The 26930-nt window shown below is 38.9% G+C and overlaps 1 protein-coding gene across 1 annotated transcript in view; it reads left to right on the top strand.

The window, feature by feature from the left end:
- Positions 1–26930, top strand: part of MAN1A2 (mannosidase, alpha, class 1A, member 2) — a 114281-nt gene that overhangs the window by 18107 nt on the left and 69244 nt on the right. Inside the window, exons 3-4 of the mRNA XM_010020372.1 lie at positions 12559–12677; positions 15195–15275. Of these exons, the coding sequence (XP_010018674.1) occupies positions 12559–12677; positions 15195–15275 (200 nt within the window). The remainder of the gene's footprint in view (positions 1–12558; positions 12678–15194; positions 15276–26930) is intronic.

Below are 26930 nucleotides of genomic sequence, written 5' to 3'. Positions count from 1 at the left end.
CAAGCGTTCTGAACATGTTGCCTGTCAAACCATGCAGTCAGTAGTTAAATCATGAATGTACCCTTCAACTGCTGGGTCACAGCATAGTAGCATGGTGCTGTTTTGAGAAAGTACGACTGGGAATTGGTGGGCTTTTAAAGATAGTTACATTTATTTAGATGATCTATAAAACAAACCTTTATGAGTTCTGTGTTGGTGAAACAGGGGGTTTGCTCCTATTTTTTATGAAAGTTGCCTCTTTTTGAAAGTGTTGGTAATCCCAAGATTTGTTATTTCTTCCTTTTGTATAAGATAAAATACAAAAGGCAAGTAGTAAGTATAACAGAGAGCTGTACCTTTTCTTTCCAGTTAAAATTTTATTTGCAGGTCTGCTGTTGGCTGTAGCAGCTAAGCTAAAGAAAACCAACCCCAACAAAACCCCATACAGAAAACCCAACCAACCAAAAAACAGGTTAACTTCTTTGTTGGGTTTAAATTGCTAGAATAATTTGATGGCAGCCTCAGGGTGTTATTGCAGAGGTGGGCTTGTAGAACATCTGGGTCAAGTTTTCATTAGAGCAGAAAGGGTGAAGAGAAAAGGCTGATGGAAACTGATGCATATAAGATAATGGAACAAGCATGACAAACACTGTGCTTACTCCAGAAGATTTTCTGGGTTTCACAAGACTCGGGGTAGCTGATGCTATTGTTGGATTCTCTTGCTCTAATGAAGTCTGAATAGATTTGCTTTTGAAGGTCAGAGTAACCATCTGAAACAGAAAGATAATTTGTCCCTGTACTTGTTTGGTGACCCCTATATGAACATCTTACAGTAACACCATTAAAATTACTCAGTCCAGATGTGCTTCAGAGTTCAAAACTGTATATGCTTATGGCATCCTTTACTTCAGTATCTTATGAACTAATTACTGTAGCACAGGCTTTGCGGATGTTTATTGTGAGTTAAATAGAGTAGCTTGTACTAGTGGGTTTGTATCAGTCTTCAATCTTTTGCTTAAAACAGCGTTAATTCGAGAACCTGAATGACTTTAAGGAACAAAAAGAGACCACAATCTTTGGGCAACTCAGAACATTGTCCTCAGCAAACCTAACCTCACATTTGGACGTATTCTGTCTAGAAATGAGTTGCATAAGATCTGATAATGTATACATACATAAACAGATACATGTCTAGATACTTTTTGAAGGGTGTGAAAAGATCTTCAGTTACAATGATACAGAGATTTTAAATTGTAGATCCTTGCATACAGACGTGCCTGTTCTCATGCACAAAGATTTAATGAAGTTATTTCATATTTTGTTACTTTCTCATGCATCTCTAGTGCTGTTATGCCTCTTCTGTTCTCTCATCTCATATGTCATGCAAATGGTCAATTTAAGCTGAAATGTCTGCCAGCTCTGTCTTGGGATCACATCTTCTTGGAAGAAGAGCAAATTGCCAATGAAGTCACATTGTGGTTGCATTCGTATTGCCTAGTAGAGCCTTAAGGCTGCAATGCAGTGCCATATCTCTTCCCTTACACATGACCAAATAAAGTTGTTTGCTCCTTTATGAGGGATTTTTGTCTATTGCATTCGGTGTCAGTGCTGCTGCTTTACACATACGGAAAAATGAATTTTTAAGGGGTACGTTGGTTAACAAGAAAGATGCGTTCAAGGGAACAACTCAAGGATTCAGCTGGGGCAACTAGTGAGCTGAATTGGTTCTTAACTAGAAAATGGACTACTTGGTTCCTACCATGTTGTTGATTGTGTGCTGTTGCCTGTCTAGCTGCACAGTTTGGCTCAGCCTTTTGCTACCAGGGCTGCTTTTAAACCCCCAGGACACAGGAGAAAGTTGCTGAGCCAGCTGCCAACTGCCCACTGCTGCAGTGTGGGAAGCTCTTGCTGCTGCAGACCTTTGTGTTGCTTAGCAATGGAGATCTGACCGTGCATTTCTCAGCTGTGCTGGGGAGCAGGAGCAGCATTACTTCCAAGCCCTATGGGGAAAATGCATTTATCAGGCTGCAAGGGTGGGAGGCTGTTGCGAGGAGGAGCTGAGTCGGGCAAAGGATTCTGTTATCCCAGTACCTTTCGCAAGTACAGTATAGCTTGGGAGATTAATGGCATTTCTTTATCCAGACTGTGGTCTAGAAAACAAGAGGTAGGCTATTTCTTGTGTGCACTACAAGAAAATGCTATGACAGATAATTTTATGAATGACTTTGGGAAATTTTTATTAGATACTTTTGTCATCTGTCATTGTAACAGTTATTGGGCTGCCACAGCTGCTCTGACAATATCATCGACAGCAGAATACTTGTCATCCAATTAGCTTCATTTTCCTTTTGAAGCTCACATTATTGAGTGTCAGAGCTGTCAGACTTTGTGGGTCATATTTTTTTTTTTTTTTTTTTCCCCCCTGGGTTTTTTTTAGTTGCAGCGGACTTGCCAATAAATTTGGAAACGTGATGGAGACAAACACTCTTACTGGGATGAAACTAGATGATGTACCCTAAAGAGTGAGGGACAGGCTTTTGAAAATATGGCTAAAAACTTCTTGTGTCTTCTCATTGTAAAGTCCTGATGAAGAGGCAGGAGAAACAACTTCTCCTCAACATCCTCTTTCTGTGCATGGGTTCAGTCTCTGAATCTGTGTAGAGGATAAATGACAACAAAAAAGGCATGTAAACAAATGTGTTCTTGGCTTTTTTTGTTGTTGTTGTTTTGATGGAAAAAAAAAAAAACCCAACAAAAAAAAAACCCAACCTGCTTGCATCTTAACTGTGTGTGCCCAAGTGTTCTAGCCATCATTTGCCTTTTTCTGTGACAAATGAAAGGGGAAAAAAAATCCTTTCATACTAACTAATAAAGTGAGGTAATCTAATGATTCAAACATCAGCCCTGTTTCTGTACTTCAGGTTCTGTTCAGATCTAAAGTAAATGAAATCAGCCTTAGGACAGGCCTGTGCAGCTGTGTCCTCTGCAAAATCAGTGATGTGTGACTACACTGAGACCATGTTGACTATTACCTGTACATTGAATGTGTATTTTTTTGGCCAGTGACACAAATTCTGGGAAGATAAGATTTTAGGAGAGAACTCTTAGGAGCTGCTGGCCAAATTTGTAATTGGAACAATGTTCTGATAATGCAAGAAAAGTTCTTTCGGGTTGGACTAAGGATCGAACATGATCATTACTCGTTGCTCACGGCAGGTATCTGAGGAAGAAATATAAGAACAGGAAAAGCCTGCAGTAAGTCAGCATTCTCAGGACACTCTTCAGGCTTACAGAAGTTCAGGCAGTGTTAGTGCTTCTGTGGTCAGAGGCAGTAAGTTTTATTTACTTTCTTGTAGTTTATTTTTTCCATTATTTTGTCCAGTCTGCTTTTGAGTTTATGTGAATTTTAGAGCACCTGCCATATCCCATTACAAGTGGTTCCATAGCTTGATTCCATATTGTCTAGTCAACTTGTTAGTTTTGATGTCTGCTCACTGTCTAAGGTGATTAGTTTTGGTACTGGGAAAAAAAGAAAAGACCCATTATATATCTCTCCCTTGCCATTCATGAGTTTATAGAACTGCCCATGCCCTCACCTATTTGCCTGTCTTACATGGAGAGTCTTGGTCTGTTAAGTGATTTCTCACACACCTGTGTTTTCATACTTTATACATCGTCACCTTTCTTTGTATCTTTTCAAGTTTGTTTGGTTTTTCCTCTCCCCCCTCCCCTCTCCTTGGAGAGCAAGACTAAAACTTTGTTCTGTTTCCTGTTTTATTCATAGATCCTTTCATAATAATTGTGTTTTTTCATCTTTTAGGCTCCTTATGGAGTCTAGAAATTCACACTGGAGTGGTTTTTCTGCGGTAGCATTCCTTTTCAAAGTCCTCATCGGCATGTGATTTATTAATGTTTCCAAATGATTTCATAAATAGGCATGTGCCCAAGCATTCACCTCTGCAGGATGGCACTGGTGGTCTTCCCTCACAATGAGAATTGGCTGCCTACACTTACCCTATTTCCTATCTTTCAAACAATTATTCATCTGAGAATGTGATTTTTCTCTTACACTGTGTCAAGTTAGTTTCTCGAGAGCCTTTGTTAAGGGATGTTCTCCTATACCTTCTGTTCTCAGTCCATATGCAAGTTCACTTCTTAAAAAGGCTGTAATATTGATGCTAAGATATGATTTCCCTTTACAAAATTTCTGACTTTTCTTCAGTTGATCTAACTTCAAGCTGTCCTCTGCTGCTGCTAATAGTGTTTTGTACACTAGCAAACTGTTGTTTCACTGCCATAGATGCTTATTCAGAATATGGTTGAATGGCTAAATAAGCATTGCTGCTTATTCAGAATATGGTTGTTCTCTAAAACTTGCAAATGTGTGCAGGCAGGATGCAATGTGGCTGTCTGTTTCCTCTTAGCTGTTTTACAGTACTGGTGCCATAGATTAAGATGACTGTGGTTAGCCAAGAATATTGTTTGCGTGTTACTGCTATCCATCAAACTGTTACAAGTGTGCCTATGCATATCAGGACAATTAACCATAAGCAGCTGTTAGCCTTCTGTTCTTTTTAATAATGTAGTATTCCCACTAAATTCTTCTCATCCAGTTTGTATTAGCTCATGTACAACACATTTAGGTCAGCTGTGTTCGGTGGCTTTCTCACATGTTTCTGAACTGATGTTAAGTCTTACGGCATTATTAAACACACCTCATTTCTGTAACCTGTCTTATAGTGAATCTACATCAAATGGTAATGAAGAAATTAAGTCATATTAGAGTTCAACGCTCAGGCTCAATTTGAGAATTTGTATTCTCTCTAAAGGCATCCTTTCCTGTTTTTCTCTTACAAACCAGATGGTTTGCTCTGAGGAAAAAATGTATTTGTTTCCCACTGGGAATCTTTAGACTTATGTTTGTTTTGATTTGGGAAATTATTTAGGTTGTGGGAATGCTATTCCTAAATTTAAACTTGTTTCCTATCATTCAGAATTAAGAACAGGGGTTTTAATAAGGAAATAAAATTAAGGCTATGCTGTCTATTTTGGACTGTGTTAAAATATTAAGTAAACAGGCATGACTCTTGTCCCTGCTCATGTCAGGGGCGTTGGAACTAGATGATCTTAAGGTCTTTTCCAACCCTAACTATTCTATGATGCTATGACAACTAAAGAAGCATTAGCATACTGAGTCCCAAACCTAAATATACTAAGGACAACTCCATGGGCGTGTGTGCAAAGTGGGAGGCAGATGCAACTACTCTTTGCTATCATCTGGAGCCAGCAGATGTACGAGGCAGCTGTAATTCAGAAACAATTCAACCACGTGAGTGCAGTGCTGTGCTTGTGCCTAACACACTAATATTGTTCACTCAAGTTTTGCACCATTCTGATGAAGTTTTATGGCTCCCACACTGGAATCAGCTTCCTGTCAGCTGTCTTAAAGAAAATTTAGAATGTGGTTTGGACCAAAATGTGTGGAAGTGGCCCAAGCTGTTATCTAAAGATAGAAAAGCTTATTTGACGTGGCTGTTAGAGGTGTGGGGTTTGTGATGCTTTTCCTACTGCCTAGCTGACAAAGTAGTTTATCTTACAATTATCTGTCAGAAATTGTATCTTTACTAGCTTGGAAAATCAGTAGTTAGCTTGCTTCATACATAAAATTTCTGCAGTCAGGCCACGTAACTCTTCTTGAATCCAGATAACATCTCACTCTCTTATTTACTGTCAAATATTAATCTTGCTTTGCATGCTTCTGGGTTTAGCTGGCTGCTACCTGTATTTAGGTTTTACATACTTCTGAGCCATCATTCACAGGTACTGTTCGCATCAATCTTCCACTTCCTGATTTCTCAAAATGGAGTTGCTCCAGATATGTATATTTGGTTAGTTTTGATTGGGTCGTGTATGTAGCCGATTGCCATCACCATTCAGTTCCCGCTTGCTATTCTTGCCTCCCTTCTGATACACTTCAATTCCTTCCTTTGTACTCAATTTAATGCCATCTCCTCTCACTCATTCCTTTCCTACTCTTATCCTAATCTTTCTCTCATGACATTGCAGTCTTTCAGTTAATACTAGCTCTTAACCACTAACTCGCATCATAGTTCCAGCATTAATCGCAATTGTGGCTTGCACACAGTCCTCCTGTCTACAATAATTCAGTTTTGTGGTTGTGTTTTAAACCAAAATAAAAAAAAAATGGAGGAGACAATTGGGCAAAAATGTAGAAAACAGAAACTCTTTGGAATTAGTATGTTAAGCCCTTCTCAAATTTAGTTTTGAGGATATTCAGGCTTTGTACTAGAGGGACTGCATTCAACTCTTGCTTGTATGAATTTTAAATGAAGCTGAAAGGCTGTGTAAGATTCAGTCAGAGAGCAGAGTGAAGCAGTTGAGTAGGAACAGAGAAGGGGAAGTTTACTGTGGTGTAAATTCTCAGAGTTTTTCTATTTGGGTCTTAAGGACATAGCTTTTTAAGTGGAGTTTGTTGATTAATAACATTTACCTGCAGGTCCACTTTTTTAACAGATTCAAAGACTAGCACACACTTCAGTGCTTCACTTCCATTACTTCCTCATTTGTAAAATTAAGGAAAGCATTACAACTGATTATTTAATGTCATTTATATGCTAAAATACTGCCTGGTACAAAAGATTAAGAACTCCTTTTCATGTTGTCTATTATTAGCAATTTAACAACTCAGCAATCAACATGCTTAGGATTTTGTTCTGCTTTTTTAATTAGTCTAAAATGTTAAAGGTGATTGGTTTCTTCATGGATACTTAAAGGCCTATTCATTGCATTTTATAGCTGAGATGAAATACAGCGATTTTGTACACAATGCATAGTTTCATTGACTAATTTTGAGGCACTTGTTTTCACAGTGTAATTAAACTCTTGTTCAAAAGTTTAATTCATTTTCTTAAATATTACCCTGTTCTTTGAGTCATTAAGACACTTTACAAGTGGTGTGCTGCAGTACTGGCAGCTTTATTGCCAGAGCCTCATTGGATATACAGAAAACCGGGTTGAGAATTGTTTGCATTTAATTTTCATATTGCATATTTTCCTACCACATCTGTAACTGTCTCTCACATTAAGAAATCCTGTTGCCACAGTCTGAAAACTTGAATTCTTTGAATCTTTTTGAGTAGCAATTGCATTATTTTCCCTATATCAGTACAGTCTTGCCCAGTCTGCATTTTTCAGGCATTCTGAAGCTGGGCAGGCAGGAATATCAATACCAAGAATATTTATTTCTTTAAGACTGTTATAACTCTGTACTTAATGTCAGTTTGAGTTTATCAAGGAAGCATTTTCACCCTGTTGCTAAGGATTAAAACACCTGCTTGTGTGAAAAATAACTGATCTTTTAGGTTCAAAGTGTGCCCGGGTGTGCTACTTTCTTGAGGCTTTGCATCTGTTCAGTTTCTGGAATCATACTGATGGAATAAGGAGGAGCTGCGCTATGCTTGGGCTCATCCATTGTCGTGTTGCTCTGGCAGTAGTGCTGGATTGCTCTCTGGTTCAGAACAGAGCAGAAATTCAGCTTAGGAATTAAGTTTAATTGTTGCTTGACACTTTATTTGTCTTAGATTCCTTTTGCAAAGTAATCTTCTTTCCACCTCCAGTTAATGACACCAGCAATCAAAGGTGTTTTGAACCAGTAGGAATAGGTTGTGCTTCGAGTAAATGATGTCTCTCCAGGGCCCTGAAAAAATAAGAGCTAGATATGAGTGGCCGAGACAATACTATTTCTTGCACACAGGTCTATTTGTATCTTATGGTTCTGTCCATCAGTATGATCATCCCATTGACTATGCTGTTTTAAGAGTGAAAGCCATTTCCTTACATCCAGATCTCTAGTCTCTATGCATTAACTAACTATAGATTCAGCTTTCTAATGCTTATGAAGAGAAGTTCGCTTTCTACAGTATAAAATAACTTATTTCCTAGCAAAGATTGAAACAGATATACTTGTTATTTGTATGATATAGAGGCAGTTGCCTCTGTATCAGCCCGAATGCTTTTACTATACCTGACTTCTTGTTTTTTTACTCAAGCAGCCTTGCCAATTCCCTTAGTTTTCTTCAAAATATAGTTGCTGGTGGTATCCACAGACTGTCCTTGTAAACCAGAATAACAGTCTCTCTTAGATTCCTCTGTTATTTTTGGCACTGGCTGAGGAAATAGTCAAAGCCTACCTTGATTGTAAGTGAACTGATGAGCATCCGACTTCAGGATCTTTCATCTGCTGTCTTTTCTGCTTAGTAATAGAGTATTTCCTTTTTTGTCACTGCATAAAGGAGAAGGGTAAGAATGGCTACATGCACCTATTAGACCTATTGTATATGACTTTCCCTGGAGGCAAAGTGGCTTAATGGTAACTTTCCACTTAAGGCTGGTTGCCTTGGCTTTGTAATAGCCCTGCTGTGACCTAGTGTGCAATTTGATAATGAGAGTTCCATTTGAACAGGCTGAATTTCCTTCAGGTTTGTACTCCTCTGACTTGTCTTTTGGTAGATGCCAAGTGTGTTGTAAGACACTAACACACTTATAACACAAGAGGATTGAAGTACAGACAGATGGTGAAAGGGAAAGAAGGAGAATTTTTTCCCCAGTGAGGCAGGGGAGAGAATAGGAAGAGCAAAAGCAAGAAAGCCCATGCATTGATGTAAAGATACTTTACTAGGTGAAGGAAAGGGATGAGAGGGAGGAAAGTAATGCAAAGACACTCACTCACGAGCTACCACAAGCAGACTGAAGCCCAAGTGGTCCCTGAGCAATGGCTACCTGCCAGACTGTCCCCTGCTGTGCCAAAACTCTGGTGTGTTATCAACACTGGTTTAGTCACGAATCCAAAACACAGCACCATATGTTCTGCTGTGAAGAAAACTAACTACATCCCAACCAGACCCAGTACACACACTCAGCCCTCAATTCAGGCTAAAGAAAACCCCTATGGAAGTGCTTTTTTGGAAGAGGTAGTGATATTTGTCTGTGGTGTATACCTGTTGAAGAAAGGAATAGATACGGGATATGTACAAAGACAGGCTAAGAAAGCTGGGGCTGTTCAGCCTGAAGGAGAGAAGCTGCATGAAGACCTCAGAGCAGCTTCCAGTATCTGAAGGGGGCCTATAAGGGTGCTGGAGAGGGACTCTTTATTAGGGACTGTAATGATAGGACAAGGGGATATGGGTTTAACCTTAAACAGGGGAAGTTCAGAGTAGATATAAGGAAGAAGTTCTTTATTGTGAGGGTGCTGAGGCACTGGCACAGGTTGCCCAGAGAAGCTGTGGCTGCCCCGGCCCTGGCAATGTTCAAGGCCAGGCTGGACAGAACCTTGGGAGACATGGTTTAGTGAAAGGCGTCCCTCCCTGCCCATGGCAGAGGGTTGGAAGTGGGTGATCTTAAGGCCCTTTACCAACCCAAACCATTCTATGATTCAGTGTGTCAAGTAATGAAAATTTCTGTGAAGCACCTATTTGATGGTTACTTTTCAGCTCGGAATTCATGACCTCAGTTTGCTGGTGTAGAGTTTTAATCTGTTGTCTAGTTCCTTATTTACATAATATGTCTGTGTCTCAGATTTTCATGGTCTTCTCTAATCATAATTGATCTATGCTAGTTCACCTATTTTCTCTAGTACCTCACTGCTCATAGCCTCTTCTGCTTCCACATAATAAATACCGTAAGCAACCTTGTATCTGGTATCAGACTTTCTAAATCTCTATACTTATGGTACATATTCCTTTTGTCATGGAACACATCACAAAGATCTGTCTCCTTGTACTTTGATAGTCTCTTGTGAGACTTTGAAATGGTATAAATAAACCAATTCTTCATCTAACACTTTAGCATACTGAAAGAATTTTAAATAGAAAAGCTATTTTTCTTTTAATGGCCCTTCTGTTTACACTTAGTCATATGATTTGTTGGATATTTCAGACTGTAGATTTATGTGCTATCAAGTGAAGGTATTATTTGTCTAATCCCAGGAAACTGAAGTCTACCTAAATATAAATCTGAATTACTATTTTGCAGTCCTTTGGAATAATACTCTTGCTTAATGAAAGCGTGCATGGTTTTATTAATAGTTCAGCTATTTTACTGCTAAATTCCTTCCATTAACTCATGATGGATGTTCTGTTTTATTTAGAAGAATGAGCTTTGCATTCATTAGGCAAACTTCATTAAATTTGGAGCTCAATCAACTAGAACTATAATTATAGAGAGAGGAAACTTCCTAATCTGACATTTGTAAAACTGAGCCCTTTTAGAATCAGTTATTATCTTATTCAACGTGACCAACTGAGCCTTTGTATTGAGCAGAGGCAGACCTGGGCGGGATATGGGAGGAGTGCCTTCAGCTAGGAGAAGTGTTATTTTCAGTTATAATTTAATTGTTTTATAGCCTTTTTCACCACAATGAGACATCTGCTCTCTCTATATTCAAAGCAATAATAGATCAGACTGGTTGAGGTGATAGTAAGCAGTGTAGACTATTATCTCATTGTTTAGAGTTATTTCATTACTTTTAAATGACACTTTCTGCAGTTTATGTCCAGGAAGACTTTCCTCTTGTCCTTTAAGGCAAAATTGTTGAATCTTAGTATGGTTATGAAAGGGAAAAACCCATACTCTGTTATGAATGGGAAATGTTTTCTCTTTGTAACTTTTCTCCACACCCTATGCTAGATGTCAAATATGAGAGTTTACTGATGTGGTTATAACTGTGTTTAAGTTAAAGTTTTTGGTTTTTGAAACTATTACAAGAGGAACTTTCAGGATTATCCCTGTTTGTTCAAACATCTCATGTATTTGGAAATTACCAGTATCAATGTGACTTAAATAAAGGAACAGAAATTGCTTTGAGTGCCATAACAGTATAACACACTCCAACCCCAGGTCAGAAATACCTTGTTGGCTAATACTGAAGTTCATCGTTGTGTCATGGTCTGATTTGTGTGTTTAAAGTGATTAATTAGATAACCATCACATTAATACTTATGAATAGGTGCAGAGTTAAATGCAAACTGTAGTTCTGCTCAAAGCAACCTCCACTTCAGCACAAGCAGTGGAATTTGTCATTTGGCTGAAGGCATTCAACCTTACAGTACTTACCCCACCACAGTGAATTCATTTCCTGAGAGTTATAGGTATGCCTGGTGGCCAATTTGTCAAAGAAAGTGTCTTTAATCTTGTGAAAGATAGTGTGTCCTGTTCTATACTCGACTTTAGGCTTTCCATATCTAGTTTAAATTAAAACAGATGCATGGCTATTTCTGAAGAAATTAGCTGATGATTACTTTGTCATAGAGGCTGTTGTGTTTAATTTTTATTATTCAGGGAAAAAAAAAAATCCCTGAAAATAGTTAAGCTTGCATGTAGGTATCAGTCATTTAGGTATGTGAAAAGAAATACAATGGGGTGATGGCTTCAGTTATTGTTATGCTTGAGGGGAAAAAGTACCTCTAAACATGTAAAACCCAGAAATGAATGAATAGAAACAACAAGCAGGAACACTGCACTGTAGAGATTTCACTATGGATGAAAAGCACATTAAAAAAAAATATAATTGGCTTAACTTGCTAGGAGACTACCGTCATTAAATTGCTAATCATGAAGTTATTGTACTGTTTTATAGAATACTGGTATGAACAGTGAAATTTGGCTACTTTTACTGCCTAGGAAGTTTTATACACACCATGAAAAGAAATGCAAAAATGATAATTTTTGCTTTCCTCTAGAAACAAAGATCTCTGCCTACTAATGGCAACAGCTTAGGTTGAGATGGCCTAAGGAGGTCAAGGCTAACATGGGCAATAGCTCACTACCTCTTCATCTTGTCTCCTGTGTACAAACCAATGAGTCACTCGTCAATTGCCTTGAAATTGCTGCTGTTTCAAGTGAACAGTATTTTAGAGTAAAGCACCATTGATTTTTATTTGGCTTTAAATGCTACACTTTAAATGGTGGCAGTTGAGGAATCCATCAGCATCTCATAGTGTGGGTCCTTTGCAGGCAATGATGTGAAGATCTTGGGGCTGTGGCTTTATCAGTTGAACAAGGTCTGGGTGTCTGTGCTCATCAGCCCATGCTTTAGTGACTAGGTAGCTTCTGTAATTACTGTTTCAGTAGTCAATGTTGGGAAGCGCAAGGCATTACTGCAAGTACAAATTGCTTTATCTTGCGTATGCTTTTTTTTAACGCTTCTGTCCTAGAATTCCTAATAGCTTTTTGAAGCTGAATGTCTTTCTGTCCTTTTTTTGTGCCAAAGTACAGTTGCTCATGTTCAGGTTAGGAAAGCAAATGAGAAGAGGGTTTTTTTCTGTCATTAGTTGTCTTTTTGTCCCCAGAAGCCAAACTGTGCCAGAGGACTGATGCTTTGAAAGAGAAGTGTTATCCTCTTATGTAGCTGCTAATTCCTTGCTCGTTTTGATTATTCTTTGTGCTGTCATCTTTGTTGTAACTTTGCTTTACTACCACTTGGGTTATTTTCTTATGCTTGTGAAGTTTAATAAAAGTAATGAAATAATCACTTGTAATAGAAATCCTTCTTTTTCTGTGCAGGAAACTCACAAATGGGTGCTACCATAGTAGATGCATTGGATACTCTTTATATCATGGGGCTTCACGATGAATTCAGAGAAGGACAAGAGTGGATTGACAAAAACCTTGATTTCAGTGTGGTAAGTGGAGCTGTCCTTAACACTTCCCTAGTCCTTTTCACAGTGTTCCCCTTGAGGGAGAGACAGAAGAGGTCTTTCAGCTGGAACTTTAAAAACTTAGGATATAAAGTATCAATGTAAGCTTTAGGGAAGTTCTCTGTGTTTGTAACATCCCAACCCTTTCACACTTTAAATTATGAGCGAAGATATATCTATATATTGTATTTCCAAAGTCCAGCTTATAATTGGAAAGTGGAAGAGAGGGGAAGTAGACAGTGAGAACTGACAAGGCCTCAGAAATGAGGCTTTACTAGGTCGTAGTAGTTGGAAGTAACTGAGCTGTGAAAGACAATTTCTTCCCAAACCATAGTGTATAAATTACCTAACAGTAAAATCTCTTCTTCTTCCATGTCCTTAAGATGTTTTAACATGAAGAACGTCATCTGAATTATCTTAGTTTGTCTGTTCTGAATCTATCACAAAAATTTCCCACTTGATCATACAGCATTTCTTTCTGTGTGCAGAGTTGGGAAGTGTTAAATGGAAGAAATGGTTCTATTTTTTCCTTCTCAATTAGTGTTCCTATTACTGATTTGGGGACTGTCACCAGCTTGTGATGCAATTTGTATTTCAATCCTTAGACTTTCCCTGTGGTTCCACCCATTAATTCACAAAATGAAATGTAGGGATACAGTTAGAATTGAGCAGATGTTTCCTGTTGTGTTTATGTTATAGCTTACATTTCAGAAATTATTTGTTTGGGTGTTTTTCTTTTGTTTTATACATTGACTATCTGGCAAACATTAAAGAGATTCTACTCTGCTTTTTTCAGTTAATATCAGATAATTATTCAGTCTAAAACTGAAGATCCTATGTATCAAAAAGCGTAGACATAATGGTACCATTATGAGGGTAAACTAAATTACTTCCTTAACTTTGTCTGATCTAAGGTTGATCTCAATATAAATTTGCAGAAACTTACATAGAATCATAGAATCCCAGACTAATGGAGGGCAGGGACACCCTCCATTAGACCAGGAAGGTTGTCCTCAAAGTAGGTTTAGAATCAGACTGTGTATTCCAAGAGTCTAAGTTTCAATGACAGCTTCCTGTGTATCAGAGAACACTTCTGAAGGTTAGTGACTTGCCTTATACACCAGACTTGAGTAACTTCCTTACATGGCTTGAAGTTTATAAATATATAAATTTGTTCCTCTTGGATTCTTTTACTGGGAAACAGAAATCATTGTTTTCACTCTACACTGTACCATTGCTTGTGTGATTCATGACCTTCATAGGTATTAAATAGAATAATATGCTGCACTGTTGATATTTTTCTTGTCACCTCTATGTCAATAAAAATATCTCTTTACTAAAAACCTGTATTTGGAGTATTTCAAACTTCAGACTTTTAATCATTAGTGCTATTTGAGGAACTCTTTAGCCTATTTATAGAATCTTTCTGAAATAAGTAATATGTGCAAAGTACATTTATTTTGGATACAAGCAAAATGCTTCAGGTGCCATAGAAATAGTGTGAAAGGAAAGACATATCCATAAATTTGAACTGTGTGCTAATGGATGGGTCAACTTGTACAGTGTACATTGTAGTCACTTTTCTGGCTAAAAGGAGAAATCTCCCTTATCTCAAAATCTTCTAATAAGACTACATTCCTGTGTTTAATGGGTTGAATTAGAAGCTTATGAGATAGGGTGTATGCAGGCAAAGGAGTGAATGGGGTGCAGAGGGAGGCAGAAAGATGTAAAAACAATCTAGCTCCTCTTAAATTTTCAGTTCAAATGAGTCACAAGATATTGGTGAATTTAGCCCAGTGATATTAATGTGGAGGAAGGCAGTAAAGCGGTTCATTCCCTTGAGTTTCTTGGTGGTGTTGCAGTACTACTTGTCATAACATTAAATACATAAAGGCTATTCCTAAACAGAGGCTATGTTAAAATGGAGCTCTGAATTTGAGATTGCACATTGGTAATTCAGGTTAAGAAAGTGCATTACAGGAATTACCTAATTATTATTCTGCTTTATCCTATGAACCCAGAAGACTTGCTGTTATAGAATGATAGCACAGTTTGCATTGGAAGGTACCTTCAAAGCTCATCTAGTCCAACTCCTCTGCAATGACCAGGGGCATCTTCAGCTAGATCAGATTGCACAGAATCACATCCAGCCTGGTCTTGAATGTCATCAGGGATGGCAGTGGTATGCTTAAATGTAAGAGAAAAGATGCTGCATTATGGAAATATGCAGATGCTTTCTTCTTTCCCACTATCCCTAAACAACTTTAATTGTACTTTGTGGTGATGATAAGGTTAGAGAGCAGGAGAAAAACTAGTTTGACTTTTTAAAAATCAGTTGAAGTTATAATTAGAATTATCATTTGGTGTCGTGAAGATGTGCATGGGAAGTTCAGTGTGTATCTAGATACTGAAACAATCCAAACAAGGCCTCTGCTTTGGTGATTATTTTCCCTTTGCTGATTAGGGAGTTGGTTTAATATTGACTCTTTCTTTCTATTCTAGAATTCCGAAGTGTCTGTTTTTGAGGTCAATATTCGTTTCATTGGGGGTCTTCTAGCAGCATACTACCTTTCAGGACAAGAGGTAAGATGACTGGAATATGTTTGTGAAATTTAATGTATTCTATCAAATATTGCATAGGAAGCATTTTTTTTAGAACCTTGGTTTCTTAGTAGTTTTCGAACTAATTTTACATCAGTAAGTTGTCTAAAGTAACCAAATTCTTAGCGTATGGCATCTTTAATCTTGTTTCTGTGCCAGTCTTGGCCAATTTAGGACCATTTTGTTAGAGCTTTGAAATGCTTTTTTTATCAAGATGTTTTCAAAAGATACCCACTCAAGTGAACATCAGCGTAAAATGTCAAGTCGCTAACTTCTTATGCCAATAACTTGGTTTGTTGTTCTGTAACTCCAGGAAGGTAGAAATAATATTTTTGTCACTTGTCCTGCAAGGCTGTAGGTTTACTTCACAAAAGAGCTACACAATCTTACCATTTTCTTAGTGACAAACTGAGAAACATCAAGCCAATTTTATCCCACTTTTGAAACTTCTGTTCAAAAAGATTGGATACTTATAATTCTGAGCTCTTATGCAAAGACATGCTTAGATTTTGAAATTCTAGTTGAAAGGTGGCATATACCCAAAAACCTGCAACCATGGACTACTTTGGTCCAGCAGTAACATTGCTGTGACCTTTCCTTCACATACTTCAATAAGGCTGGAGCCTAATCCAACCTACAGATTAAGTCATAGGTCTTCTGATGTCTTTTGGTATATTACCTATGTCTTTGATTGATTTGTTTGGGTTTATCCTTTATTTTTCATGGCCCTTCTAAAACCTAAAACATCAGGCTTCCAGGTGTATTTCATGGCTTAAGGTTTGATACAGTTTCAGGTGTTCATATCACAGAATCATAATGGTTTACATTGGAATGACCTTAAATATCATCTAGTTCAAACCCCCTGCCACAGGCAGGGACACCTTCCACCAGAGCAGGTTGCTCCAAGCCCCTGTGTCCAGCCTGGCTTTGAACACTGCCAGGGATGGGGCAGCCACAGCTTCTGTGGGCACCTTGTGCCAGCGCCTCACCACCCTCACAGTAAGAGTATGTATCTTTGCTTTTTTTTAGGGGATCACCTCATATGTATCAACAAGTTCTCAGGGATTTTAAGCCCACAGCTTTAAAAATAACCAGGAGAAAACCCCATATTTGTCTTTGGTATCATTCTGGGATCTGTGAATTTTCTCTCATATGAGTGTTTTCTCTTTGGAAAAGCAGCTTAGTGGCAAAGCAAAAAATCCGATGTATATGTCAAAAGAAATTGCTAGTTTATTTTTCATCAAGCCCTACTACTTCACCTTCTTTATTCTCAACACTATTCAAGCCCCCCACCTGCAGTGGGATCAACTGCAAGCAGTCCTTTCTGCTAGTCATTCATGTGGTCTGTAATAGGAGGCCCAAAGGGAAGGATAAACACATAATTTTGCCCTTTTCTCTCCTTTGTAGCAACTGAAGAGCTCACCTTGCGTTGATGGCAGTAAGCCTTTCTCTGCCTCCAGAATCTGCCAGGTTTAGGTCTTCCTCTGTAGTTTCCTCACACTTCAGTAAGGATTTTACCCTCAGAGAGTGATCCTATTCTTCAGTGTACTAGTCAGCCTTTTAAACTGTTGCTGTTGCACCTCTTCAGGGAGACAGTCGTTGTAGCAGCTATCACTTGTTTCAGAGTAGTGGTGATTCAAGCCCTGTTACTTTACATTTCTGTCCTAACAAAAGAAGGCATAAATACCACTGAATGATCAATCCAACCTTCAGGCAGCTTCTGAATTTTGTCAAGGTCAGCATTATTAACCTAACAGTTTTCTTTTGAAGGCCCTCAGAACATAGCTTTCTTTTGCTGCCAGACATAAGCGAAGGGAAAAGTCTGTGTGTTTATTTCTGTAGCAAAGAAGTCTCATGCGAGTGGTCTGAGCTGCATGTGTTTTTCAACTTCTGCCAAAGAGCAGCTTAAGTAGCTAAGTTGGAACTGTTAGGAGTAAGTCATGATAGTTCCTACTGTAGTGTAAGTGAGCTCAGCAGCATGTTGAAGGATGCTTTCTTTCCAGAAATCTGTATTTCTGTTGCTTAGGGCTCAGATCACATTAAGTATTGTGTGATAACTGAGGCCTTCAAGCATTGAGGAGAGCAGTCCCACATCATCTTTTCAGCTAGAAACATTGATCCTGTCTCTGGATAACTTACTTGAACTGGAACACGCTCCTTGGAGTCATCTACTTTGAATAAGAAAAACCTCAGAGAAAGAGCAAAGTTCATAGATCAGTAGCTGGATTGTTTGTGTAGGTAATACCATACCTGTGCACAAGACCCTTAAGAAGAAGTTTTTTCTCCTGATATGCAAATGAGTTTAGCCAAACACTGTAAAACAAATCATGTTTTGCCTACATTTATAAAGCTGCATATTACTTTTCCTTTCAGTGGATTCTGACTGCTTGGTAGGGTCAGAATAAGTTCCTTTGCTTAAAGAGTTTCCATCAACATGTTTATTTCTTTTCTTCTTGGAAAGCTTTTACCCCCTGTCTTTCCTAAATTGTAGTCACTGGGCTGACTTTTGGTTTTAGAAATATTTTTATGTCATCAAGTCTTTCCAATGGACTTCAAATGCTTCATGACTTGTAGAAAGTTGTTCCTGCAAGTGTTTCTATGTGCTGTGTTTTTTTCTAAAAGAACTCCTAAAAAGAGTGTTCAAGCTGCATTTGTTTCAAAATAGTACGGCAGTTAACTGCTTCTGGTACCTGAGGGACAACAGTTGCCAAGTTGGATGGTTTGTCTGCAGTTTGCCAGTGTAGGTAATACAAGGGAACTTGAGGCTTTTTGGTAATTGAGCCCAGGAGAGACACACCTGCCTCTGTGAGAACTCTTTAAGAGTTTCCAATGTGGGAAGGTGTTCCTTAGCTCAGGATGGGGGCATGTATAACTTTTTTTCTACTGCGTTCTGACATGCAGTACCTACCTCTTTGGATGTTTTGCCTGATCAGGTTGTGAAACGTGCATGTAGGCTTATGCCTCGAAGGGGTCTCTATCTACTGGTAGGTAGCATTCTTTTGTACATCAAGCTATCGTTCACTTATATTTCCTTCCCACACCTTCTTGATATGCCAATCCCCATCTCCCTTCCTCCAAGCCTCTACTTCTGTAAGATTGTTGCTAGCTACTGGTTTACAAAGTTTTCATACTCATTTCCATACTTTTGCATGTCTTGTTTATATAATGAAAAATCATAGAATCATAGGATGGTTTTTGGTTGGAAAGGACCTGAAGATCATCCATTTCCAACCCCTTGCCATGCGTAGGGATGCCTCACACTAGACCATGTCACCCAAGGCTCTGTCCAACCTGGCCTTGAACACTGCCAGGGATGGAACATTTACCACTTCTTTGGCTATGCTGTGCCAGTGCCTCACCACCCTCATAGGGAAGAACTTTCCTATATACAACCTAAATTTCCCCTGTTTTAGTTTAAACCCCTTTCTCCTTGTCCTGTCACTGCAGTCCCTGATGAATGAACAGGCTGCTTGGAATATGTTTCCCCTCTTTATATAAATTCTGCTTAGGTCTGCAACAGGAGTAACTGTTGTTTGATGACAGTTGTAAAAACTGTTCTTATTTTCTTTTGACTCCTATCCCTTAGTGCTGTAAGAGATGCTCTAGTGACAACCATTAAAGAAAGTGTCCAGGACTCAGCATCAGCCATGAAAGTTCAGTCACTTCTAAGTGGCCGCATTTGGAGAATGTGACAGTCAGTGTGGTTTATCTAAATGCTTTTGCCTTTGTATAAAGAGGGTAATTGTGCTTGATAGGATTTTATCTGTTTACGAGTCATAATGATCATAGTTTTTAAGTACAGCTGGCTATCGATTTAGATAAAATTGTTCTGTTTAATGCTTTTATTAGAAACATGTTAGCTTTTAAAAACTACTTAGGGTGTCTAGTGTCATGACTCCGTGGTCTCCATGCTATATTTTTATCTGTCGTGTTACTGACATTACTTAGAGGATCATGAACTGTGATCATGGGTTTAATGATGCTGATCACATTCGATGGTAACGTTTTAAATCTTTCTTATTAAGAATGTGGGTATTGCTGTCCCTTCTTTAAGTAAAAGTTCCTCTTACTGCAGTGGGTGAGGGAATAATGAAGTATATCTTAATGAAAGTATCATCTTTCTCAGCTTTTCCATGTCAGAATGCCTTTTGAATAGAAGAAAATCAAGATACATCTGTGAAACTTGACTCAGTGGAAAATGTGGCTGTGCACTCTGTTTCACTCTTCTAAAGTTGAAACAGCACTAAGGTTTATCTGATGGCAGGGCAGGTAGGTCTGCAGTCTGGGAGGCCCTGGTTTAAATACTCTTTAACAGTAAGTTTTTCATGGCTGGTTTTGGACAGGCCATCTGGTGTCTGGCATGGTGTATATTATTAGATCTAAGAGTGTGCTGCCTTTGTCTCTGGTACTGTGTTGGAGCGAGGTCCTAATCTGTCCTTGCTTTTTTCATTCTTGAGGTGGGTTCTGGGTTTGTTTGTGTTTTTTATAGCTTTGAGCCTGTGACTTTTCTCTGAAGTATGTTATTGAAATATATAACAAATATATGTTAAAATAGTGGGGTATAGAATTATAGAATAGTTTGGGTTGGAGGGCACCTTTAAAGACAATCTAGTCCAAGCCCCTGCCATAGAAATAAACATCTTTCACTAGGTCAGGGTGCTCAAAACACCATCTGACCTGACTTTGAACACTACCAGGGATGGGGCATCCACAAGTTCTCTGGGCAACCTGTGCCAGTGCCTCACCGCCCTTATTGTAAAAGAATTACTTCCTTATATCCAGTCTAAACCTATATTCTTTGACTGTTAAAACCATTGCCCCTTCTTTTGTCACTACAGGCTGTGGTAAAAAGTTGCTCTCAGTCTTCCATATAAGCCCTCTTTATACATTGAAAGGCCACTATAAGGTCTCTCTGAACTTTCTCTTCTCAAGGCTGAACAACATCAATTCTCTCAACATTTCCTCACAGGAGAGGTATTCCAGTTCTGATTGTTTTCATGGCCTTCCTCAGGATTTGTCCTAACAGGTCCATTCCTTTCTTGTACAGGGGACCCCAGCACTGGATACAGCTTGTACTAGGGACCCTAGTGTCAGTGGGGTATACTGGAATTTTTTTTACATTATACTGTCAAAACAAATAAAGCAAAAAAAGACTTGCTAAAAAACAGGAGAAAAAAGGAGGAGATCTCCCTGTGAGTGCTGTGTATCCAGGGAGGCTCTCTTGTATTTTGCTGTCTGCCAGAGGTTTCTTCACAGTTTCCACTGAGCAACCAACACAAAGTGTTTATTTCACTCATCATTATTGCTTACTAAGATGCATGTTGAGAGACACAATCTCTAAGTACTTAAATCTCTAAATAGGAAGTGCTAAATTCATATACTCAATTAGGAGCTACTTAATGTTTTTGGAGGTATGGGGTTTAGGAGAGTTGCTTATTAAGCAAGAAGGTGGGAGCCATACTGTGAGAAGCAGGCACCCCTTTTCTCCATGCCAGGTTGTGACAGAGTAGATATAATCTTTACATTTTGCATCTTTCTCGAAAAGGAGTCATAATCTTGTAGTTAAGGTGTGTGAACTACAAGGTTTTCACCTTCTGAGGTCACAAGCACAGCCATGCTTCCTCTTTCCCATCCGGCCGATGGAGTTAACAGGCCAAATTAACACACTGGTAGTAAAATATATAGTGACTTCTTATCTAAATTGAGCCAGACTGTTTCTCAGTAATCCCTTCAACAGTCCTTTAACTTCTATAGAAACTAGACATAGTCTTCATTATGCATCATATGGGGGGAACTGTTCTGGAGTTGATAATGTAACAGAAATAAGTAGAAATGAAATGTTCCATATGCCTAGTTTGGAGTAAAATTGAGTACAGCAGCTTAGGATGAAAATAAGCCTTACATGAGTTAAAAAAGAGCCAAACCCAAGACAAAAAAGCAACTTGTGTGTGTGGCTGCATTAAGGGGTTTGTTTTCTGTCATGCATCATCCTAACACAAGTACAATTTTTGTCTTATGAATCCATGGGTTTTATGGTTCTCAATGATGCCTATAAAGACATTATTTAGCATTGTGCTTAGAACAGCACGTTCCTTTATGCTTATTCCAATTCCCTAGGCTTGCTATATAGGAATGCTTGGTGTACGTTATGGTTATCTTCAACTTCTTATCCAACACTAATAAAATGTCTTGATATCACTCTATGTAATAGCACCAGGAGAGAAATGCATAGTGGAAGAGTATCATGTATGCACAGAGGTCAGAGCAAGATAAAGCACTTGCAGTAACATCTTTTTTCTTTTTGTGAAATGCAAGTTACACTTCTATTATTAGATTGGAGCTGTCTGTTCATACAGTCTTTTAAAGTCTCTTCCTTAGGGAGGTTCCTCTGTTACCTGGAAGTCAGCTATATTTAATAGCTGGTTTCTCAGGATGTGGCTCTGGAATTCTTCCATGATGTCTATGCAGTTCTCTGATTTAAGATTTTGCTCAAGATCAGTCATGTTTGGTGCCTGCTTTTTCACTGGGTAACATGAGGTTTTCTCTTTACTGTGTCTGTTGGTATTGGTAACTTATTCTTTTCAACACAAATTATCTAATTGGTCTTTACTGGGCATATGATTGATATACATGTTCTTCCACTTCTTCATCCTATTTGTGGATTTTCATCCTATTGTGGGTCTTTCTGGGCATCAGGGTAGTCGATACTGACTTCTGAGGAGAACAGGAGGCCTGATGTGTAAAATCACTGCCTGTCCATAATGCTTTCAACTTCTGGTGCAAAAAAGCAACAACCAGGCAAGCAGTAAGAATGAATGGCACCAAGTAGAAAAGAGCTGGCTGATCTTTCTGTGCTAATGCTGAAGCAACAAAGCTTGCCAATACCACAGCTAGAAGCTGCAATAGAAGTTAGAAAATTGATCCATGATGAGTATTCCTGAATGTTTGATCTGTGAGAGTAGACTACCAGGGGACCAGTAATTACAATGTCCTCAAGGCCTAGGACAGTAGAAGTTCTGTGAGATCCTGATGTAGGGTACCACACTGGAATCTTAACCAGAAGTGGGATTTTCTTATGGTGTGCTGAATCAAATGGTCCAAGAGCTATAATTTCCATTGTACTGTCCTCAAACATGATTAGTGAAGGAGCACTAAATATAAGGAAGACATCATAGACCAACAGTGACAGTAGAAACAAGGCGCAGTTCCTAATATTGGCTATGTGAACTTTTTTGAGCTCCTGAAGGCAGATGGAGATTCTTAAAGGATCTTGAAGGAAGCAGGCCCATTGTTCCTCATTTCTGAAGACCATCCAAAAGGCAGCAGTTAGTTGCTGAACCCTGCTAGGAGTGGTTTCTTCACTTCCAAGGCTTCTTGAAGACACTGTAAACGAACTTTCTGCTCTCCAACTGGGAGTTTGTTCAAGGAAGGAGACAAACAGCTGTAGAACCCAAGTGGTGCATACATGCAGAATAGTCCTGTAATTAAACATATTATTGAATGTTCACGAATGAAACACATAATGAAATGATCATAGGAGCAATAAAGCATAAGCAAGATAAAGAACAACAGTGATATTTGCAAAAACATAAAAAAGATACCAGAGTTGACTGCTGTGTGTTCAAAATCTTCTGATTCTTTTACAGTTGCATTTGATGAGTTGCTGTTGCTTCTCTTTGGCTCCTGCCCAATAGCCTCTGGCAGTGCCTATACCCACTGCTAGAATGAATGTGATACTTGTATTATGCACCAAATGTCCGTCCAACTTCTCAAGGAATAAATAGATAAAGACCAAATTTTTGAGCAAATCTACAGGAATGGTAATATCTTCACAGTGATCCCAATTAAAGGAATGTCCGCTGTCTCTGGATACTGTGGCATCTCCCTTGATTATTGTCCTTGAGTACCATTTATTTGTTCCCTGGAGCATTCAAAGAAGTTGCAGTGCCCTTTCTCTCTGAGGCAATTCTAGTGGTGAGGCCCCTGCCATCACCATCATCCTCACCAAGGAAGGAAGGCAATATAAAGGCTGAGAAGGTGAATTTCTTATGGGGCTGGAACCAGCAAAGCTGGCTATCTCTGCTCTTCAGGGAGCATCCCCAGTGAGAAGGGACTAGGAAGCAGTAACAGGCTTGCTCTGTGGGTATTTGTAGTTGTATCACAGGCTGTAGAATGCATCTTCCAAGGTGGTGGTTCTGAGTATGCGTTTTCCCCAAAGCAGTGTGTGTGCTGACTAGTACAGTGCTACAGCCACTCCTCTGTTCCAGATCAGAGATGGTCAGTAGGTCACAGAGTGCTTAGGATGTATTGCTCTATTCTGCATATGCATGAAATGCGAACCCAGCCAGAGGGAAGATCACAGAGGAAGAGCTTCTGTGCTGTCTTGGCAGGTGGGTGACTAACACCTATGTTTATGCACCCAGGATGAACATTCTGTGCTTACTCTTTTCTGTAAAACTCTATTGGGCATGTGTGCCATTAACGTTCATTCATGAAGGTTTACAGTATTCTTGTGAAAGTACCTGTTGTCACGCTACTCTCAGACATCAGTAACTGGATAGTGGATAGACTTAAGCATAAACATACTGGAGCTATGCACTAGATTTGGGGTGTTTTAGTGAACAGAAGTATGACTTCACCTTTACTCAGCAGTTAACACCTTGAGTGTCTGTGGCCATCACTGACAGATTAGAGTCCTTAAAACTCTGAAAATTCAGAATATTTCCTGAAGGCACATGAACCACACAAAGGAACGCTGCAGTGAGCAGTGGTCTCTGAAAATCCAGGTGTAATTCTTTTGACTGGCATCTGGTAAGAATTGTGTTGAGCCTGTAGCTTCTGGGTTCCTCACCACAAAGGTTCAGCTGCAGCTGTTTGCAGCAGGAGTCAGGGTTTGGTTCCAGTTACTACATATGTTGTGGTTTGTACTGACAATTTGGATTAGTAGGTGACACATGCTTTGCCTAGAGGTCATTTGTTAGCAGTCCATAAATAGATTTGTATGGTGTGAAAGGAGTAACCCCATCTTGCCTTCACAGTAACTAAGCATCTTACCTGTTATGAACAGTGTTTGTCTGTCGAGAGAGTGCACAAGCTACCTGTTGACTGCTTGCTTTTTTTCCGTGATATGGAGCTTCACAAATCATTAAAACTCCTGATGTGACTAGTAGTGGCAAATAAAATGCTCCTGCTAGCAGTAACACATGGAATGACATGAGATAGATAGAAGGCCAGTTGTGTGGCATGTGTGGCATATGTGGCTGGCCTTGAGAAATGGCGTCAAGTAAAAAACCAAAGTGAGTATCATGTTGTGTGATAGTGGCAGGAGGACACTTACACCATTATGAAGTGTTCTTGTCTGCTGCTGATTTATTAATACAGTAAAAGGGGTAGCTTACTGTTTTGTTTTTTGTTGAACAAAGTTATTTATGGTATTTGCAATATATATATAGAGAGAGAGATATTTACTGTGTTTACCTTTGCCAGCCTTAGATATGCAGCAATTGCTTTCCTTTTGATTGCCTTTCTCATCTTTATAAACACCATCAAAATGACAAATCTTTCTGGGCAAAATAATAATAAAATATGTGGATAAATCAAGCCTGAAATCTCATTTAAAATAGAGCAAGGGCTGATAGTAAGTACCTGGTACTCTATTAACAAATAATCAAATGAATCCTTTCCAGCAAACTGGCAGGCACCATCTCTTCTCTTCAGGAAGACTCCCTAGTAAAATTATAATACAGTATATTACGCCAGCACATATCCCCAACAACTGACATATATTTAAAGTATAGGTCTTTGGTAAGCAAGACAATATATTTTGTGAACTGTTTTCACAGAAGTTTTCACTGTACCTGTGAAGGGGCTTATCAAGGTTTAAAAACTCTCAGAAGAGATAACAGTGTTGGGCTAGCCAATGAAGATGGGATTTCAGTTTGTTGCCAGGAGCTGAGCTGCTTATTCGTAAGTAGTCATGACAGCTCCCTGGTCCCTAACAGGGCACAGCCTGAAAAAAGAAATCTTTTTTTCTCTTTTGAGTGTTAAATCATTCTCACATATTGGGCATTGCCACTGCTTGCTGCAGTGCAGATGGTAAACCTTGTAATCTGTTTACTAGGCTGTAGTAAACATTTTCTGACAAATTGCATGTAGCCCAATTTATTGCTGCATTTTGGTACTCCAGGGCATCCAAGGAGAAGAAAAGGAGTCAAAAACTGACTTCATTGCAATTTTGTTCCCTCTACTCGAAGTCTGATTGGAAATAGCATGGCCTTTTAGTATAACATGCTTTAAACAGGTGCAAGTAAAGCACAAGCTGTTAGAATTAGAAAATATATGAACTGTGCAGTGATAGCCACTGCTAAAGCTTACTCTTTGGTCATGTTCCTGTAGAGGGCTACAAAAGATGAGAAGGACTTGATCTTTTGCAACTACTCGCATGCCATGTATCTCCTGATAACCATGTGTGTCAGTTTTTGGCTCCCTCTTCAGCAGTCGAACCAGTCATACTGATGCTGGTGGGCACCAGTGACAGCAAGCACAGTATCCAGACATTCATTTACTGGCATTACTGTTGATGCACGAGTATGTGACTTTCTACCCAATGAGTTTTCCTGTGTTCTTTCCTCCTAAGTTAATGTCTGCACAAAGGATTTTCATGCTTGAGCTGATCCAGAGAGGGAGCGTGGTATTCTCTTTTGTCAACTGAAAACACTGCTCTTTCAGTAGGGTATTTTTTCACTTTAAACCAAAACAACACTATGGCTCTGGACATGATACCACTTTAAAACCAGGTGTCTTTGGCTGGTGTTGCCTTTTTGAACTTGTTTTCTTTCAGTGCTAACTATTACATTTTCCTTTTTAAAAGGAACTTTAGAGACAAGAAATGGGTACTGTGAGAGAGAAATAAATGCTGTGAATGCTACAATGATTGCAAAGGAAAATCACTAAAACCTAGCAAAAATATTAACACAAATCACGTTGACTCTTATGACATGTGGAGCCATCACATGAGAAAGAGGGTGAACTCTTCTAGTCCGTTAGGAGACAAAAGGCTGTTGTCTGCAGTAGGATTGTGTTACCATTTATGACCTGGATAATCAGTGAACAAATCTTTAAAGAAATGACCAGGAAATTCTTGAGCCTTTTAACTTCATCTTTAAAATTCAAAATAGAAAATTGGAGATAAATGCCTAAACAAAAAGAACCCAACTACATATGTCCAGGTTTAGAAAAGGTCCTTAAAGTGACCTTGGTATCTCTGAGACAGTTTATCTGATTTCACTCCTCCTCCCTATCCCAGAAATTCAATTAATGAAAAATGAGAGATTATCACTGTAGTAGTGCCTTGACAATAAATATTCTTGGACGAATTTATAGCTGATTGTAGATTCCTCATGCTGAGATAGCAAATAAATAGAAACTCCAGAGAAATGTAATCAATTGTTCAATTTGGCCTGTGTAGATTAAATCCATTTTAATGTTACTAATGGTGTAGATGCAGGCTGTAACTTATAAGAAGATCAAATAACCCATGTTGGCTAGATCAACATGGGAACAGGACCAGGGAATATGTTTTGAGTAGCTGTCACTGTAAAGAGTATGTGGAACTTGGAAAAGGCAAGGAGGGCAGTT

This window comes from Nestor notabilis, unplaced genomic scaffold (assembly GCF_000696875.1).
Source record: "Nestor notabilis isolate BGI_N333 unplaced genomic scaffold, ASM69687v1 scaffold1948, whole genome shotgun sequence".
Classification (NCBI taxonomy): domain Eukaryota; kingdom Metazoa; phylum Chordata; class Aves; order Psittaciformes; family Psittacidae; genus Nestor; species Nestor notabilis.
Note: the sequence above shows the minus strand (reverse complement) of the source record. Positions and strands in the feature narration are given on the sequence as shown.